This window comes from Haliaeetus leucocephalus, unplaced genomic scaffold (genome assembly GCF_000737465.1).
Source record: "Haliaeetus leucocephalus isolate CR32 unplaced genomic scaffold, Haliaeetus_leucocephalus-4.0 Scaffold351, whole genome shotgun sequence".
Lineage (NCBI taxonomy): Eukaryota > Metazoa > Chordata > Aves > Accipitriformes > Accipitridae > Haliaeetus > Haliaeetus leucocephalus.
This window is the reverse complement of record NW_010972787.1, coordinates 81,389-98,534: the sequence shown is the minus strand read 5'-3', so window position 1 is coordinate 98,534 and position 17,146 is coordinate 81,389. Positions and strand designations below refer to the sequence as shown.

Genomic DNA, 17,146 nt, shown 5'->3' with positions numbered 1-17,146 from the left:
AAGTATTTTTCTAGCTCCCCATACCAGCAATAGGAATGCTTAACCCTCTACTCCTGAAGACTTAACTGTGAATTCCAGAGCGCAGCCAGGTAACTGGGCAGCTCCTAGGGAAGAAGCAGTAACAGCAATTGTACTTCAAAGCATATTGACAAAACTGTACATCACAGAGGTTTAAATGAACAAAAAAGCAGTAGCTTTTGAGGCCATATTAGTACTTGCATGTGTAAGTTACGCCACTATCTCTTCTAGATTGCTTAGGTACTACACCCCAGACCAGGGTAAGCGAGTGCTACAGCAGGGCTCCTTCTGTGCATGTGACCTGCCTTCAAGGTACACAATAGTAGAAAACCAACCTCTAAGTCAAGTTATTTTTTCCAATGAAAATCACTTAGTAGTTAGGAATAATAAGCAACAAAACTGTAAGAAACTAGCTGCCTCTAGTAGCAACGCTATGTGAGTTACCAAGAGAATTCATTGTCAGTGGCATTTGAGAAACCATACATCAGTGACAGAGGAGCTACAGTTAACAAACATTCTTTATTGTCAGGTCTCAAGACATTATCATAATTTGACATTTTTTATTTGTACTGTACAAAAACTTGTACTGAGTCAAAAGTAATAAAAGCCCAGTTGTCTGTATCAATAATGATGTTTTAAGAAATTTTAGAATAGCAGTTAAGGAATTCATCCACTTACTGATAAATAAGATGTAACAGGTACCACTCATCATTTTGATCAGAGTGTGTAAGGCTTTGTTCCCAACACGATTTGGCCTACAACTTCTCTATCAATATTGCAGAAGCGCCTCCTCCTCCATTGCAAATTCCTGCAAGACCATATTGTCCTTGTTTCAATGCATGGGCCATGTGAACAACAATTCTTGCTCCAGACATTCTAAATAAAAGAAAAAAAATGTATATAGCTTAGTCTAAAGGAAATTAATCTTAATTTGACCCACACCGGACAGTTGGTAGAATATAGTACTGATTCACTGGAGGGAAAAAACCACCAACAAAAAACAAACAAACCCTTTCATCTACATTTAGATGTAATACAGGTTATTCTTCTCTAGCTACAGTACTTAACAAACAGAAAGATACTTATCCATACAGAAACTCCATGTTTATCAAAAGTTGCTTCTAGAAGTGGCCTCCAAGTCAGTCAGTCTGTATACTACAAAGTATCTCTACATGTAGCAAAGCCCTCTCAAAGAAGGTAACAAATCTACCACAAAAATCAAATCAATAGTAACAATTACTTTCCAACAGGTTTTTTATTTGCTTACAACCTGATATACTGCAGTATCCTACTTTGATCCACCTAATGTGCAAAATCAGACATTTAAATTCTGTCATTAGACTGTCAAAATTAACTTCTAACACACACACAAAAAAATAATATCCCCTCCTCAGAATGTCAGCATGTCTTGCAGGATTATGCCTTGATTACAGCTTGTTATGAACCATGAAGTACTCCTACTTGTTCCTGATGTACACCATGGTTACTTCACATCTATATTTACTCAGAGGTTTTGGAATGGGTTTTTCCTCATAGAGCAGCACCATGCAGCACGATCACTCTTAAGGGAGGATGAATGGAATATACTGAAGTCATGAGTAAGTTACAGCTGTTGGGGAACACAGCAGGTGACCTAACTCCTCTAACCAGATGACAGAACTTCAAACAACAGACCCACCACCATCCCCCAGACTATCCCTGTCTGCTGCATTAGGTGCTTGGAGACTTTTGGATTCATTGCCAAAAATACTTTGACAAGACCTGGAATTTCACTTTGCTCATGTAAGAAACATAGAAGTCCCTGTACCATATCCTTCACTATTTTCCCAAGTTTACCTGTAAATTTTATTAGCTTAACTACTTGATTAATTATTATTGTTTATTCTGTCATGTTAATAGTGATTTGGTTTTAATACTTCATAAATCCATATAGCTATGGTAACAAGCAAGCTCTTTATAAAAGTTGGTGATAACTAACTGTGAAGAGAAAAAATGGGATCGTGCTCTTTTCAAGGTACCCTGAAATTTAACACCTGAATTAAGTCACTATGTACTTGATAGCAAATTTCTAGTAGCCTTCCTACTTGCATTAAATTTGAGAATAAAGGTAAATGTGTTAGCAGTATGTCTAGAAAACAATGCCTCTGTGCAGAACAGAAACCAGCGCTTTACTTACCCTATTGGATGTCCAAGAGAGACAGCACCTCCATTAATATTTACTTTCTGTGGATCAATACCCAGCATTTTAATATTGGCCAGCACCACAACACTGAATGCTTCATTGATTTCCCACATTGCAATATCTTCTTTCTTCAGGCCTGTTGCACTTAGAATCTAGAAATAAAAATAATTACTACTGTGAAAAAATTAGGAAGCTAATTACAGAAATAAGTAGGTCTATTTTGAAGTCAGTGACTCAGGCTGCCCATAGTCTGATTCAACTTCACATTTTGGAATCCCTTTGTCAGGTGGGAAAAAGCAAAACTGAGGTACTGAAGCACAAACTTGTGTTTTCACAAAAACAAAAATGGAGAGTACCTTGTGCCAAGAGTACATTTTCATCACACTTATACTAAGACCACTGCTACAGTAAGTACATTTAAACGGATACAGTATTGCCTCACACCATATACTTGTCTTCAGTTCCTTTTTGAACTAGTCTATACTTGTATAACCATATTTATTTTCCCTTTTAGCCATACTAGCTGCAAAGCTTCAAAAGTGTAAACAAGCCCAAAGCAGTATAAAACAATATTCTCTTTCAAAATAGGTGTGAGAAATTTGTTACTCCAAAAACTGCATTCTAGCCTTGATCCTCTGAAAAACATGTGTTCCTTCATATTTATGAAGTAATCATAATTTTGATCCTAATTACAGGAAGATCTGCAGAGGGTTGAACCAATGATCAGTGCTAAGGAAGTTTGTTGTTTTCCAAAAAACACTCAGTTTTATTCCTACCTTGGGAACAGCATGTGCAGGTGCAATTGGGAAGTCAATAGGATCAACAGCAGCATCTGCAAAAGCTGTAAAAATTGCAAAAGCTGTTTAAAGACCTTTTGTTTTTACCACACATGATTTTTCTTCGTGCAAGCAGCAAACCCAGCCAAGATGGAAAAATTCTGAATATAATGGTCCATGAAATAGATACATATAAAGTTTAGTGCCTTAAGTGAGCCACATTTTCAGATTTTTAATATTATTCCATATAGAAAATTCTGTTTATGATCAAAAGCCTGCTGGTACAGCACTTGAAATTTCAAGCACTGTATTGAGAAGATGCAGCCATAATGCCCAAGGGCTCAGCTTTTCTATCCCATGAATGTCAGTCAGATAAGAGGATTCCCAGTCTGAGCACATACTATGGGAGTATTTTCCAGGACTGTACTCAAAGATAAAAAAAGAAAAATCTTACCTACTATCCGTGCCAATGGTTTGACTTTCAGTCTCTTGGCTGCCTCTGTAGTCATCAGCACCAAAGCAGCTGCTCCATCATTCAGAGTACTGGCATTAGCAGCTGTAACTGTTCCTAGAAAAGGGAAAGCATTGTTTATATGGAGGGGAAGTGTGATACAGCTCACCTACTTCCTGTTAATGATTTTTTTTTTCTCTAACCTTAGGCCCTTGAACATAAGGTCTCAACAATACAGTGATATCTGTTGCACTGAGGTAACTAAAAATAAGTTGTGGTTTTTTAAATCAGTTTGATTAAACAAGTAAAATCACATGTATTCATATCTTCATCCAAGTGGCAGTTTAGATCATGCCTTCCATGTCAGCTGCATTGCTGGCATTAACACAGAATTCCAGCTCAGAAAGGGTTGTGAATGAGTGGCAACTTTGATTTAGCCAGAAAGATTTATCAACTACAGAGTCAGGGAAGTAACAGGCAGCTCTGTAAAGGCACTCCAGCTCCCACTGAAACAAAAGCTTGTACTTGGTGGAGACCAAAGCAATAGCTAAATTGAAACTAATCTATTTCAGTCTTTTTAAAATAAATGTCCAAAACAGAGGTTTTCACTGGTTTAAAGTTCTTGGGCCATCTTTTAATCCAAGCCAGTTCATGCTGTTCTGAAGCATGTTTCTTTATATTAGCAGACATTTAAAAGTTAATGGACTACTGTTGGGCATTCAAGCTCTTGTGAACAGTACTCTTCACTATAACAAAGTATCCTTGCACTTGGTAGAAAGTTAAGCAGTTGGTTTAACAATATTTACCATTTTCTTTTTGGAAAACAGCTTTCAGTGTTGGAACTTTACTAAAATCAACACGTTTGTATTCTTCATCTTCTTTCACTTCTGTATCTGGCTTCCCTGAAATTCAGATTTGGTTTAGTATTTTAAAGAACAGTCCAACCTTAAGACATTCTAACACAGTACTTTGATTAAAAGCTGCCTTATTTAGACAACTTATTTCAGTAAAAAAAAAATGTAAACACATGTAAAATGCATGTCAAGAAATGTGCTTACGAAAACTGAAAAAAAAATTGTTCCTTAATCCAATTTATTCACAGCAAATCCATTTATACTTCCTGGTGGCTGAATGAAAGGGAGAAAGAACATATCTGCAAGGTAATTAACAGGGAAATTAACACACAGATGTCCTCAAGCCATACTAGCTAAATTCAATAGCTAGTCTTCCACTTACATAAAAAAGGAAGAAGATATGGTATGTAACATTAAAGAATAATTTAAAAACAAAACCAGATCACAGGTCACTGACTGCCATTCACCAGAAAGTCTGTGTAACCGAAAATTCTTAGCTAATCTAAAATTAGCATTCCTGAGATCTGCATGTTTAAACAACACAATTTGCACTGAACACAGATGATGTTACAGCTTTCGATGAGAAACACAATTCATTTTATCACACTTTTCCATAATACCTTTTTTTGAAATAGTGACAGGAACTATTTCATTTTTCAATATTCCTGAATCCCAGGCTGTTTTGCTTTTAGTGTAAGAGCCTATGGCGTAAGTGTCTTGTTCCTCTCGTGAAATAGTAAACTTCTTTGCAGTATTCTCGGCACAGTTGCCCTTGGAGAAAACCAGGCACATTAGGTTTGGTATTTCTAGAGATATGAAATAGAAATGTAACTGAAAAAGCTCAACCAGCAGATTTCCAGAATTGAATGTGAATAATATTTTGTGTCCATTTCTAATTTACACAGTCATGATTAAACAGTAACTTCTGGGTTTGGAATATGATCTTCAGATTTAGTGAATGTTTTCTGGATCCAGATTATTAAAGGCACAAAGGAACTTTCCTTACAAGGCTTTTTTTACGTTAAAAAAACTGCATGCAAAGGTAAGTTTTAAAGTGCTTAGGGCTGATGTTGTCAGAGACTAAAGATCATTATTCAGCCACAGAACAGTATGTTCACATCATCTTACTAGTGTTTTCATTCCATTATTAGCTTGCCTAGTCCAAAGGTTACAGGAACAGGTCAACACACAGGGCTTACTTAGCCTTCAGGATCCGATACTCTAAAAACTACACAAATAGAAGTATGTATACCTTTTGTCTAATAACTGAAGTAAGTAGAATGAAACAATCGATTTTATATATAGGTCAATCATAATTATACGATCATAATTCATTACCAACACTGTCTAAATACCTGTGATGACAAAAAAAAACCAAAAAACCCCCTCATATAGTCAGCCTGAAAGATTTGTTCTTGAACAGGTTTTGTTTCACTTCTCTTTTCTGTAGAAAACTCAGTGAATCAACACAAACCCCTTTAGTACTGTGTTCCTCCAGTTCTTCACACAAGCAAGTTCACTTCTATGCAGTTAAAGAATTTAAAGTCTTCATAGCACAAGCAACTTAGTCTATTGCCAAAACATGGACAAAAGTTCCTAAAGCCTTCCTGTGTATTCTCACTGTTAAGGTTTTCCAAGCAACCTACAGCTGCTATAATGAAGACAAAAGGTTCTGAAATATTGTCCCAATCTATTAAAACTTTCTGCATTACAACCAACTCACTCCTAGAGTTCCCCCCCCCAAAAAAAACCACACAAAAAACCAAAAAAAACCCCTGTATATACAGTTTTTCTGTATATACAGACACTAGCAAAGCCACTATTTACATTCCCATAAAAATCCTCACAATCAAACTCCGTTTTAGCTGAAATGTGGGAGTGGATTTCAACCAACAGCCTAAGCAGAGTGCACCATACTGCAAAAAGAATAAACACACACAGAAGCAGTGAGGTCTGTATCAAATATATGGATCACAGTAGAATGTTCTTCATTACATGTTTTCCTGTACACCAGCAAGAACACTAACTGATCAATCAGTAATACCCGACAGTTGTGAATGACTGACCACAGGCAAAGGTCAGAAATATTTGTAAACTGAAAGTAGTCATTCTCTTTTCAAATTGTTTTTCCCTGATGCTTGTTCTTTGCTATCTTCATATCAGTTGTTTTTGAAACCCATCCTAAGTTTGCAGTTGTTTGTCCAATTTAAGTTACCATGCTGATGAGTACCATGCTTCCAATGGAAGATATGAGATACGTACATTGAGGGAGGGAAAATAAACGTTAAGAGCCTGCTGAACTGTACAGAGTAGGTACGCTCAAAGACGCCAAGTAACTTGATTGCTCTCTCCCACAGACAGAGCAACAGCAATCTATCAGTAGCAATTTTTTTTTTTTTCAAAATCCCTGCTCTAGGCTGTTCAGACTTCAGAGACAGATAAATATTAACACAGTTTGCTATTCTGTTTTGGTCTTCTGTCTAGCCCCTCCATTACAGTTACTACAGGAAGCCTGGAAACAGAAGACTTTTCCCTCCTCCATTAATGTTACTCCTCATTTCTAGGTTTGCTAAATGAAGCAGTTTCATAATAATTACATGCAAGCTCTTCAAAGCTGCATCAGGTCTATGGCTGATACTTTAGTACTGTGCAGGAATATTTACCATATGGATATGGTTATAAGCATCTGTCAGCCCATCTTTTACTATCAGGTCTTCCAGCTTTACTCCTCCATAAGGTGTTGATCCTCTGCTCATTGTATAGGGAACATTAGACATGCTCTCCATTCCACCAGCAACCATTACATCCTGCTCAAAGGAAATGAGTTAAAATTACTAATAATGCTGCGTGTTCTCTATGACTTCTTATAGGAACAAATATTAGCAAAAGCTTAAGCACGGACACTATATTTCTGAGGAGTCTTAGATAAAGAAGAAAAAATAAAATCTTTATGCATTTAAAAAGCAAACAGCAGGAACAACAGCTGAAGACAGTTAATCCACCCTGACAGAAAAACTGGACTTTTGTTATGTATGCAGTTTTAGAAAGCTGCAAGAGCCACATCAGTCTCTTGCACTTCTACTTCCAAAGCTTCCAAGACCAAATTATAAGTTTTGCTTTAAACAGTTTCTTTTTCTGTAAATTTCTCACTTTTGTTCTTCATTCGCAGCTCCATATCCCTATAGAACAAGCAACAGTCAGAATTTAAGAGACCGATAAAACAGACAGAGATTTACAAGTACCTGCAGTTTTACATAATATTGTTTCATCTTACTGTGTAAAGAGAGATGACTTATAATATGGTTTTATCATCTGAAAAGGCCAGCAAAAAAAAGCGATGTTATTAATTAGTGATCACTGAACTTGAATTAAGCTGAATCATTACGGGCATTTATAAATTAGTATACTTTTCAAGCTGAGACAAAGCAAACAAACAGAAAACATACAAACAATAAAGCTATAAGGACCGTAAGTACACCTACTGTTCATCAGGCTATACCCCAAAATCCCTAGGATCTCAGCATGTGAAGAATACACACAGTTGGGTTAATACATGGCATATTTGAAATATGGATAACTGTAGGAAAAAGACACACACAGCAGTGTGAATCTTTGAGGTTTCAATTGTGCTGTTAATATAAATTCAAAAAGATTTTACATCAAAACAGCAATAAGAAAAAGATGAAAGCTTTTTTGGTTTCTTTAATTTAAGACTCTGAGAAATAATGGTTTGGTTCAGAATAGATCATAAACTAGATCCAGGAACAGTGACATGAAGTAATAAAGAAAAGAAAGGTGGGAGACAAACTGGAAAGGCAGATAAATCAGAAAGGCAGTTGAGATATGGAAGCAGCAATAGATCAGAGGAACAAGAGTCCCTGGCATTCAATTGTGTAAAGTGAAAGACTTGGAGACAGAGTTAATCGTTTATACGATGATGTATGCTGACTCAAGCCACTGGTAACCATTGCTGACTTTCACACCACAGATACCTCACAGTCTGCAACCAGGAAAAACAAGCAAATACCAAAACCTCCTGTAATTTATAGCTCCAAGAGACTAATAACTGGCCGAGTCTCTGCTTTTGCTGAGCCTGGCAGCACAGCATGTATGATTAGCTCAGCTGAAAACTCCAAGTATATTCAGAGCTCATGGCCTGCATCTGTCAAACCAAGAAAATGCACAACCATTCTCACAAAGTAATTGGACGTAAATTACTAAATCCAAATGTAGCTGTTTATACAGACATGCTGGGCCTGGTTCAAAGTCCAGTGACAAGACTTCCACCGACTTCAGTAGGCACTGGACAAAGTGCCATTCTCTGCAGAGCAAGGCCAAAGCAATAAGTAGTTGCTTAACTCAGCTATACTGTTATTTTCACAGAAGGGGCAACAAAACTTAAATATTTTACTTTTGTTCTAAACAAACAAACAAACAAAAAGAATAGTAAGTACATTTCTCACTTATGAGCTGCTTACTTTGTAAACCAGAAATACGTATTGAACTGACAATATTTTCACTTCAGAGAAGGGAAAAAGTTGCCAAAACGCTTTTGAGTATGGAATTAAAAACAAAATTCCAATGTCTTTCTTCACATTCACACTTCTCCCATATTCTTTGCTGCATAGCATTTAACAGCTTGCTGAAGATGGTGTATTCTGCCATCCTCCCATTAAGTGATACTATTTTTCCCCATCGTATAGAGAATCTTAGAACACAGTTGGCAGAGATGAGCAATTCCCCTCCATCAGGCTCTCTTCAATGAAAATGCTTATTCAGCAACAATAGATTCCTCTTCTTCTAAAACAATACAAAAAGCCTGAAATATCTTTAATGTACTTGGAAACAACATTGCTTTAATATGTATATTTAATTTATTGAAGTCTTGAGAGTGTCTGAAAGTCAAGATTAAATGTGTTTCATCAAAAACTAAGTCTATAAAAATTTCTTCATTTTTTCAAACCAGAAAGGTTGAAAATTCCCTTAATTATTTTTTGGGGGTGGGGGAAGAGCAGAAGGAAGAGGATGTAAATTACAAAAAAAAAAAAAAACAACCCAGCTTATTTGCTCAGCTCTAAAAATATATCTGACAATTTCCTAACTATAATACTTACAAATTTTTTCTGTTTTAAACCAAAACACACTTAAGTGACTACAAAATTAAGGATTAAGGTTGCATAAGCAAAACAAACCCTTGCTAATTAGCTTTATTATCCCAAGGCAAAACACAGTCCCAAAGCAAAGTGCACAGTCATTAGTAGGACAGGATCTACAACATTAGTAGTGTGTTTTTTCCATAAAACAGCACTAAAATTCACATACCTGACTCCCACACATCAGGCTTTGGGCTGCCATCATGATCGATTTCATTCCTGAAGCACAGACTTTATTGACAGTTGTAGTAGGAGTACATATTGGTAGACCTGAGTCAAGGAAATTGTACAAACAACTATTATTTAAAGGGTAGACTAATACTTTATTGGTGTCTCAGCAGTATTTCATATGGGACCAATTTTTATCTAAGCCCAAGGTGTCCAACTTGCACTATTTAGCCTGCCAGGGCAATTTATCTACCCTCGCCCCTAGTTACTATCCTTCTTGGAGACTCTTGTTGTTTCTCCCCTTCCAACAACAGACTTGTGGTAAGGGAGCAAACAAGTGAAGAATCAGAAAGACAGCAGCTCCAGAACTATTCCTCCTCCTGACACCCCAATACCTGCCTCTAAGAAGCATTCAAGATTGAAAAGGCATAAACAAGCTATAGAATTTAGCAAGTGGCAACAAGACAGACCCTAGAAGTACAGGGACTCTAAAAACATGCAATACTGAACAAGACCAAAAGTGCTAGGTGTCAGTGTCATTCACATGGTCATTATTGAGTTATTATTGAGTGTTCGTTACAATAGCTTTGAGCTCTGCTGTGTGCAGCTTGGCTCAAGACCATTGCATCACTGCCTCCACCCTAGGCTTGCTCTCCAGTATTATGGCTCTGCTACCAGCACATCACCTCCATACCGCAGTGAGATGGGGAAACTAGCCAGGGGAAAGAAAAGAGCTGTATTCATCCCTTTGCCTCACATGTAAGCACTTGCTTCTCTTTCAAAAAAGTACAGGGACAGAGCCAAGAAAGTATCCAGTTCTTCCCTGACCCACAGACTTTCCTAGAGTCACACTAAGGTATGGAATCCCATCCCCACAGCAAAAGGGAGAAGAAAATAATTCCTGCACCCCAATAACATTTGTGCTGCAGTTAACATTATAGCGTGAATCCTCCCAGTGACAGCTCCAGACTCCATGGGAAGATGAGTGTAATGACATACTCTTATCTGCAGTTCAAGGAAACTCACTAACCCCTTACCCAGTAAGGCTTAAGAGTAATGATACACTGAAGAAAAAAAGTCTGTTTCATGAAAGATTCAAAAAGCAGCATCCATCATTAGTGTAAAGTGCTCTGGAAGTAGAGGCCCAGTCTCCAGTATCGTCTTCTCCAGGTTCTGCAAACACCATAGGCAGTAACATCCATTGTGCATATGAAAATTCATTCCTGAGGATGCACAATTAGGCCTGCTTACATGAGTACAACATACACCCTTCACCCACCATGGAGAAAAAAAGCATACACAGACTGCCTTGACAAAAGGCTGGGGACCACTCTCTTTTAACTCATAGCTCAGTAATCTACACTGTCTATATAAAGACAAAAAATCTTTAACCCCGGTATCAAAAGAATGAATACCTGCACCCAAGACTGCTTGTCTTGCTGGAGCTTGTCCTTGTCCAGCCTGCAAGACATTACCCATATACGCTTCTTTCACTTCTTCTGCAGGGATGCCTATAAAACAACATTGTTTCAATTCAGGGTTCTTTGCAGGGAAGATGCAACTCCCTTTTACGAACCTTCGCGTTGAAGTTTTCTGTCAAAGACTAATGAAATGTGCCATGTCCAACCTGTGTGCTGTTAGCACACAGGCCCCTGTTGGGGGCATCCCAGATCTCTACCCTCATATTCATGGAACATGGTGAACTGGTGACCACCACAGAGAATTCCCTTGCTAACCTGCACAACAAGCTACAGTTAGCTAACTAAAGCAAACATTTCCAAGTCTCACTAGTCACCTGAGAAGCTCAATTTCCATGGATGGTTAAAAGCACAAAACTTTCTACCTGCCACAATTATGTCTAAAGAAACAGTTTTGTTTGTTTGTTTGTTTAACAGGGGTGAGCCAAGGCCACAGCTAGCTGCCACCAGACAGAAGAGACCTGCTCTCCTGCTGCATCTCTTGCAACAGCCCTGGTGTTCTTGTAATATGCTATTTCAAGAAGCCAAATCTGTAGAAAATTAACCCACCCCTCCCCCCAGAAGACTTTTTTTGCTAATTTGAATCCATCAATATACTCACAAGGGTGTCCTACAAGCGTAAGTACCCATGTGAAAACTGGGCAAGGAAAGGAAGGGCCACTGGTTTCACCAACAAGTAGCTTTTGCATCAGCTTAGGTGTGTCATAAAACCCCACCACAGAAAAACAATTAGCATGTTCAATCAGATACGGATTAGCACAGATATCCTTAAGTAATATTCTGCTCCTAGAAGCAGGACTTCATTCAGATTGAAACAAAGCCCAACAGTCAACTTAAATACCATTTGTGGATAAAGACTTAAGAGTGCCACAAAACCCGTGTTTACCGAGCAATTTAAAAGACACAGACTGATACTGTTCTGAGCCACTTGAGGTTTTCTTTGTCACAGAAAAAATATTTACATATACCTGCTCTGTCAATTGCTCCCTTAATTGCAATGGAACCAAGTTTAGTGGCTGGCAATGATGAAAGAGATCCTTGGAAAGATCCAATCGGTGTCCTTACAGCACTTGCTATCACCACCTCCTAAGAGGAGAAGCATGGAGTAAAAGTCACAGTCTCTCCCACGTATGCACACATATACCAGTATTTTTTAAATTTATCCACTTTTACTCTTTCACTGATGTTGCAGCTTCCCTTTCATCCTGCAAATGTTTCAGAGCACTAAAACAATCTTTATTAATGCATGCAGCATAGGGAATAAACATATGGAGATTGGTGTACAGCTGCAGGACTACAATCTTAGGATCATGGAGCCATGGTGGGGTGACTCCAGTGGCTGGAGTGCTGCCATGCAGGGATACGGGCTCTTTAGGAAGGACAGGCCAAGAAGACAAGGGGAAGGGCTGCCCTTTATGTGAGAGAACAGCTGGAATGCATTGAGCTCAGCCTTGAGATAGATGATGCTTGTGAGAGTCTCAAAGGTCCTGGAGCGAAGGGGAGTCAAAGCAAGGTGGTTAACGTTCAAGGATTACCCCCTCAAAGCTCAAAAGCAGCCCATTCCAACAAGCAGTAAGTCAGGTAAAAATGCCAGGAGGTCTGCATGGATGCCCAAAACTCATACACAAAAAGGAAGTATACCTAAGGTAGAAGCAGAGACAGGGAACCTGGCAGACACTGTCTGAGCACGCAGGGATGAGGTTACGAAAGCCAAACCCAGCTACAATTGAATCTGACAAGAGATGTCAAAGGCAACAAGAAGGGCTTCCGTAAGCACCTAGGAAGCAAAAGGAAGTCTAGGGAAGACATGGGCCTGCTGCTGAATGGGGCAGGGGACCTGGTGACACAGGACATAGAAAAGGCTGAGGTACTGAATGTCACCTTTACCTCAGTCTTCACTAGTAAAACCAGCCTTCAGGAATCCCAGGCCCCAGAGACCAGGTGGAAGGCTGAAGCAAGGAAGATGTACCCTTCATGGAAAAGGATCAGGTCAGGGAATACTTAGGCAAACTGGACATACATAAATCCATGGGCCCTGCTCAGATGCACCCACAAGTGCTGAGGGAGCTGGCTGATGACTTTGTAAGGTCACGCTCAACAATCTTGGAATGGTCACAACAGTTGCGAGAGGTGCCCAAGGACTGGAGAAAAGCAAGCGTCACTCCTATCTTCAAGAAGGGCAAGAAGTAGGACCCAGGGAACTACAAGCCAGTCAGCCTCACCTCGACCCCTAGGAAGGTGATTAAACAACTAATCCTGGAAACTGTTTCCAGGAACATGAACAGCAAGAAAATCATTGGGAGTCATCAGCATGGATTCACCAAGGGGAAGTCATGCTCAAACAACCTGATAACTTTCTACAGTGAAATGACTGGTTTGGTAGATGAGGAGAGAGCAGTGGACATTGTCTGCCTAGACTACAGTAAGGCTTTCAACACTGTCTCCCATAGGAACCTCATACAGAAGCTAATGAAGTGTGGGATCGATAAGCAGGCAGTCAGGTGGATTGAAAACTGGCTGAACAGCCAGGAACAGGAGGTGGTAATCAGTGGCAAGAAGTCTGGTTGGAGGCCAGTAATTAGCAGTGTTCCCCAGGGGTCAATACTGGGTCCAGTCCAGTTTAACATCTTCATTAATGATCTGGATGATGAGGCAGAGTGTATCTTCTGCAGGTTTGCTGATGATGCAAACCTGAGAGGAGTGGCTGATACACCAGAGGGTCGTACTGCCATCCAGAGGGACCTCAACAGGCTGGAGAAATGGGCTGACAGGAACCTCATGAAGTTCATCAAGGAGCAGTGCAAAGTCCTGCACATGGGGAGGAACAACCCCAGGCACCAGTACATGCTGGTGGCCACCCAGCTGGGAAGCAGCTTGGAAGAAAAGGACCTGGGGGTCCTGGGGGACACCAGGTTGAACATGAGCCAGCAATGAGCCCTTGCAGCAAAGAAGGCTAATGGTATCCTGGGCTGCATTAGGCAAAGCATTGCCAGCTGGTCAAGAGAGGCAACCCTTCCACTCTACTCAACACTGGTGAGGCCACACCTGGAGCGCTGTGTCTGGTGCTGGGCTCCTCAGTACAAGAGAGACATGGACATACTGGAGAGAGTCCAATGAAGAGCCACAAAGATGATTAAGGGACTAGAGCATCTGTCATACAAGAAAAGGCTGACAGAGCTGGGACTGTTCAGCCTGGAGAAGAGAAGGCTCAGGGACACCTCATCCATCTATATTAACACCTGAAGGGAGGGTGCAAAGAGGATGGAGCCAGGCTCTTTCCAGTGGTGCCCAATGACAGGACCAGAGACAATGAGCACAAACTGACACACAGGAGGTTCCCTCTGAACATCAGGAAACACTTTTTTGCAGTGAGGGTGACCGAACACTGGAACAGATTGCCCAGAGAGGTTGTGGAGTCTCCATCCTTGGAGACATTCAGAAGCCCAGGCCCCAGCGTAATGTGTAAGCAGTAGTTTAAGACATGGTATGACATTCAGCTCTATACCTAGTAGCCCCTCAGAACAGATTTACTCTTATTTTGCCTCTTAGCTTTAGTGCTACATGAACATGTCTACCTGCTAACCCTGTGAGAGTAGCATGAGGACCTGGCATCAAAAAGATGCACATTTCAGACCTCTAGCTGCCCTGGGCAGCTACTGAGAAGCAGCCATGAATACCTCCAACTGTGCTGGTTTCAGTGGAAGTTAGACACAAGAAATTAAACAAACAACAAAAAAGGCAAATTGTACTTGTTTAAAACTAAGAAGGTCTGTTTCTGTAACCCCTTCTTCATCACGATTGACTTCAGTGATAGTAACATACTTGTCCTCAACCTTTACGTTGTAACAGCAAGTTGCAGGATAACATACAAATAACCTCAAAGGGATAAGTTAGCATCAGCTCTATTTTCCAATAACAGGTAGATAGTTGCATTAAGCTTAAGTTATCTGACACACTTCTAACCTATTTTGTCCCACACTACCTAGCAATTAGCAAACCAAAATAAGAAAGAAAATCTGACTTTTATTCCAGATTTTGCGGTAAAGTGTGACTGGCACAAGTCACATTGTATTCAATGCAGATTTTTTTGTGATAACTTTTTAAAAACTTCAGTGATTAAGAAACAAATTTAAAACAGTCATTTATTGCAGTCAGATGGTGCTTTATACTTACATTTAAAGTACGCTGTGATGCATAGCCACGGCTTGTATACTTCAAAGCCTGATAATAAGAAAGCCAATACCATGATGTTTCAGTAATGTACCATTTTCATAGAAGTCAGTATTTAAAAATAGTATCTAAGAAACACTGGAAAAAATATTAAATTAAAAATCATAACATGTCTTTTAAAAAAAGTGTAGACCAGTACACAGTCTCACCATAATACTCGTGATAAAATATTTTCTGAAAAATAAACAGATACTCCTTTAAAAACAAGAAACATTTCTTTTTGGCTGAGTCTGTTATGTACACATATATGTCTAAACCAGGGAGTGAGTGGTGCTATCTTGAAAAAGTTTACTAGTCCCTCTCTCTGCTTCTCTGGACCTCAGTTCATTCAGTCCTATCATTAACTTTTAAAAAAAAAAAAAAGTGGCAGTTTGCATCTACAACTTCATTTCATTGGCATTTCACAAAAAATGAGGGTAATGAATTCAGAATGCTACGACAAAACATGACAATAAAACAAAGCCAATGAAAAAGAAAAAAGTATCACCTGAGCAGGCTAAATCACCAGCTACTAGCTTCATCTAATCAAGCAGCATAAAGATACAGAAATACATCTGCAGGTATCATTTCGCATATTAAGAAAATGATATTTCCATTAGTGGTTTAAGCCACTTTCTTAGCCATTTCCTTAGACAACATTTCAGCACACTAGAAACTTCTGATCATTACTGAATTACAGCTAAATAAATACAAATTAAAAATAACCACTTAAGGACACCACAAAACCACCATCAATTTTATAAATCAAAGAATGCCTTCTGGTATTGTGTCTACAATATGAAAATTTAGTCTCTTTCTCTCTTCATTTGATAACCTTCAAGTAACAAAAGACAGATTTTTTTTCCTACTGTTTTTCAATTAGTTCTTTTGTTGTTTTTTTCCAGCTCAGGTTGTAATAGCCAGCAGAAAGTTTAAATTAAACTTCTCCCTAGAAATGAATTATGTCCCTGCAGGGCTTTAATAACAGGGCTTTCAAGGGTTAGTGTCAAAAAAAAACCCCAGCAAAGTAACATGCCCTTACTGGACAACACCTGAAGCGTAGTAAACTGGACAAACCAGACAACAGCCTTCTAAGCGTAAATGGCATCTACTAGTAGTGTTCATGCTGCATCAGTTACAGACTTTTTAAAAAACAAAACAAAACACTTCTACAGCTGGTAAAACACAACCTTCAGCTTTGCATACGCAATACGGATGCAATCCAGCGCCATGCAGATGTTTTACCTACCCTTTTCTTCCTACACAGCTCTCTGTACCAGTAACGGGATCCCCGGCGCTCCAGACACCCCTACCAATAAAGTCAGCAGTGCCTCAATGCAACCCTGCACAGAGGCTTTTTGGGCAGGAGCGCTTAGTATCTCACCTCCCGACTATCTTTCTGACGAACCTACCTTATGCACACCACGGCAGTACATTTGCCTACCTGATTCCTCTCCTGGCCCTGGCTAGAGAAAGCCTTTGAGAGCTGCTACGCATCCTTATGGCTGAAGCGGGTAACAGATGGATATAGGGACTCTGTAGGGCAACGAATTACGAGGGAACGAGCTGAAGAGCCGGCGAGGGAGGGCCCTGGCCAGCCCGCTGCACCCCCAGCGCTGACAGGCGGTGATGAGGCAGTGGAAAAAGCCGCTCTCAGGATCGCGGCTAAAGGTCCCGCCGGGCTTAGCGCGGTACCCGCCGCCCGGCAGGTGCCGGGGAGCCGCCCTTCACCGACCAGGCGGCTCCGCAGCAGCCCGGCCGGCCTCGCAGGCCCCCGCTCCCCCGGCCAAGGACCCGCTCCCTCCCCTCAGCTCCTTACCGGGCCGGGGCCTGCCTCCCGCCGCGCAGCGCCGCGGG

The 17,146-nt window shown here is 40.0% G+C and overlaps 1 protein-coding gene across 1 annotated transcript in view; it reads right to left on the bottom strand.

The window, feature by feature from the left end:
- Positions 1–521: 521 nt before the first annotated feature.
- Positions 522–17,146, bottom strand: part of ACAT1 (acetyl-CoA acetyltransferase 1) — a 16,933-nt gene continuing 308 nt past the window's right edge. Inside the window, exons 2-12 of the mRNA XM_010572589.1 lie at positions 15,254–15,301; positions 12,049–12,166; positions 11,018–11,113; positions 9,604–9,704; positions 6,945–7,088; positions 4,902–5,052; positions 4,234–4,329; positions 3,431–3,544; positions 2,977–3,041; positions 2,195–2,352; positions 522–894 (exon numbers count right to left, since the gene is read on the bottom strand). Coding sequence (XP_010570891.1) covers positions 774–894; positions 2,195–2,352; positions 2,977–3,041; positions 3,431–3,544; positions 4,234–4,329; positions 4,902–5,052; positions 6,945–7,088; positions 9,604–9,704; positions 11,018–11,113; positions 12,049–12,166; positions 15,254–15,301 — 1,212 coding nt within the window. The 3' untranslated portion in view covers positions 522–773. The remainder of the gene's footprint in view (positions 895–2,194; positions 2,353–2,976; positions 3,042–3,430; positions 3,545–4,233; positions 4,330–4,901; positions 5,053–6,944; positions 7,089–9,603; positions 9,705–11,017; positions 11,114–12,048; positions 12,167–15,253; positions 15,302–17,146) is intronic.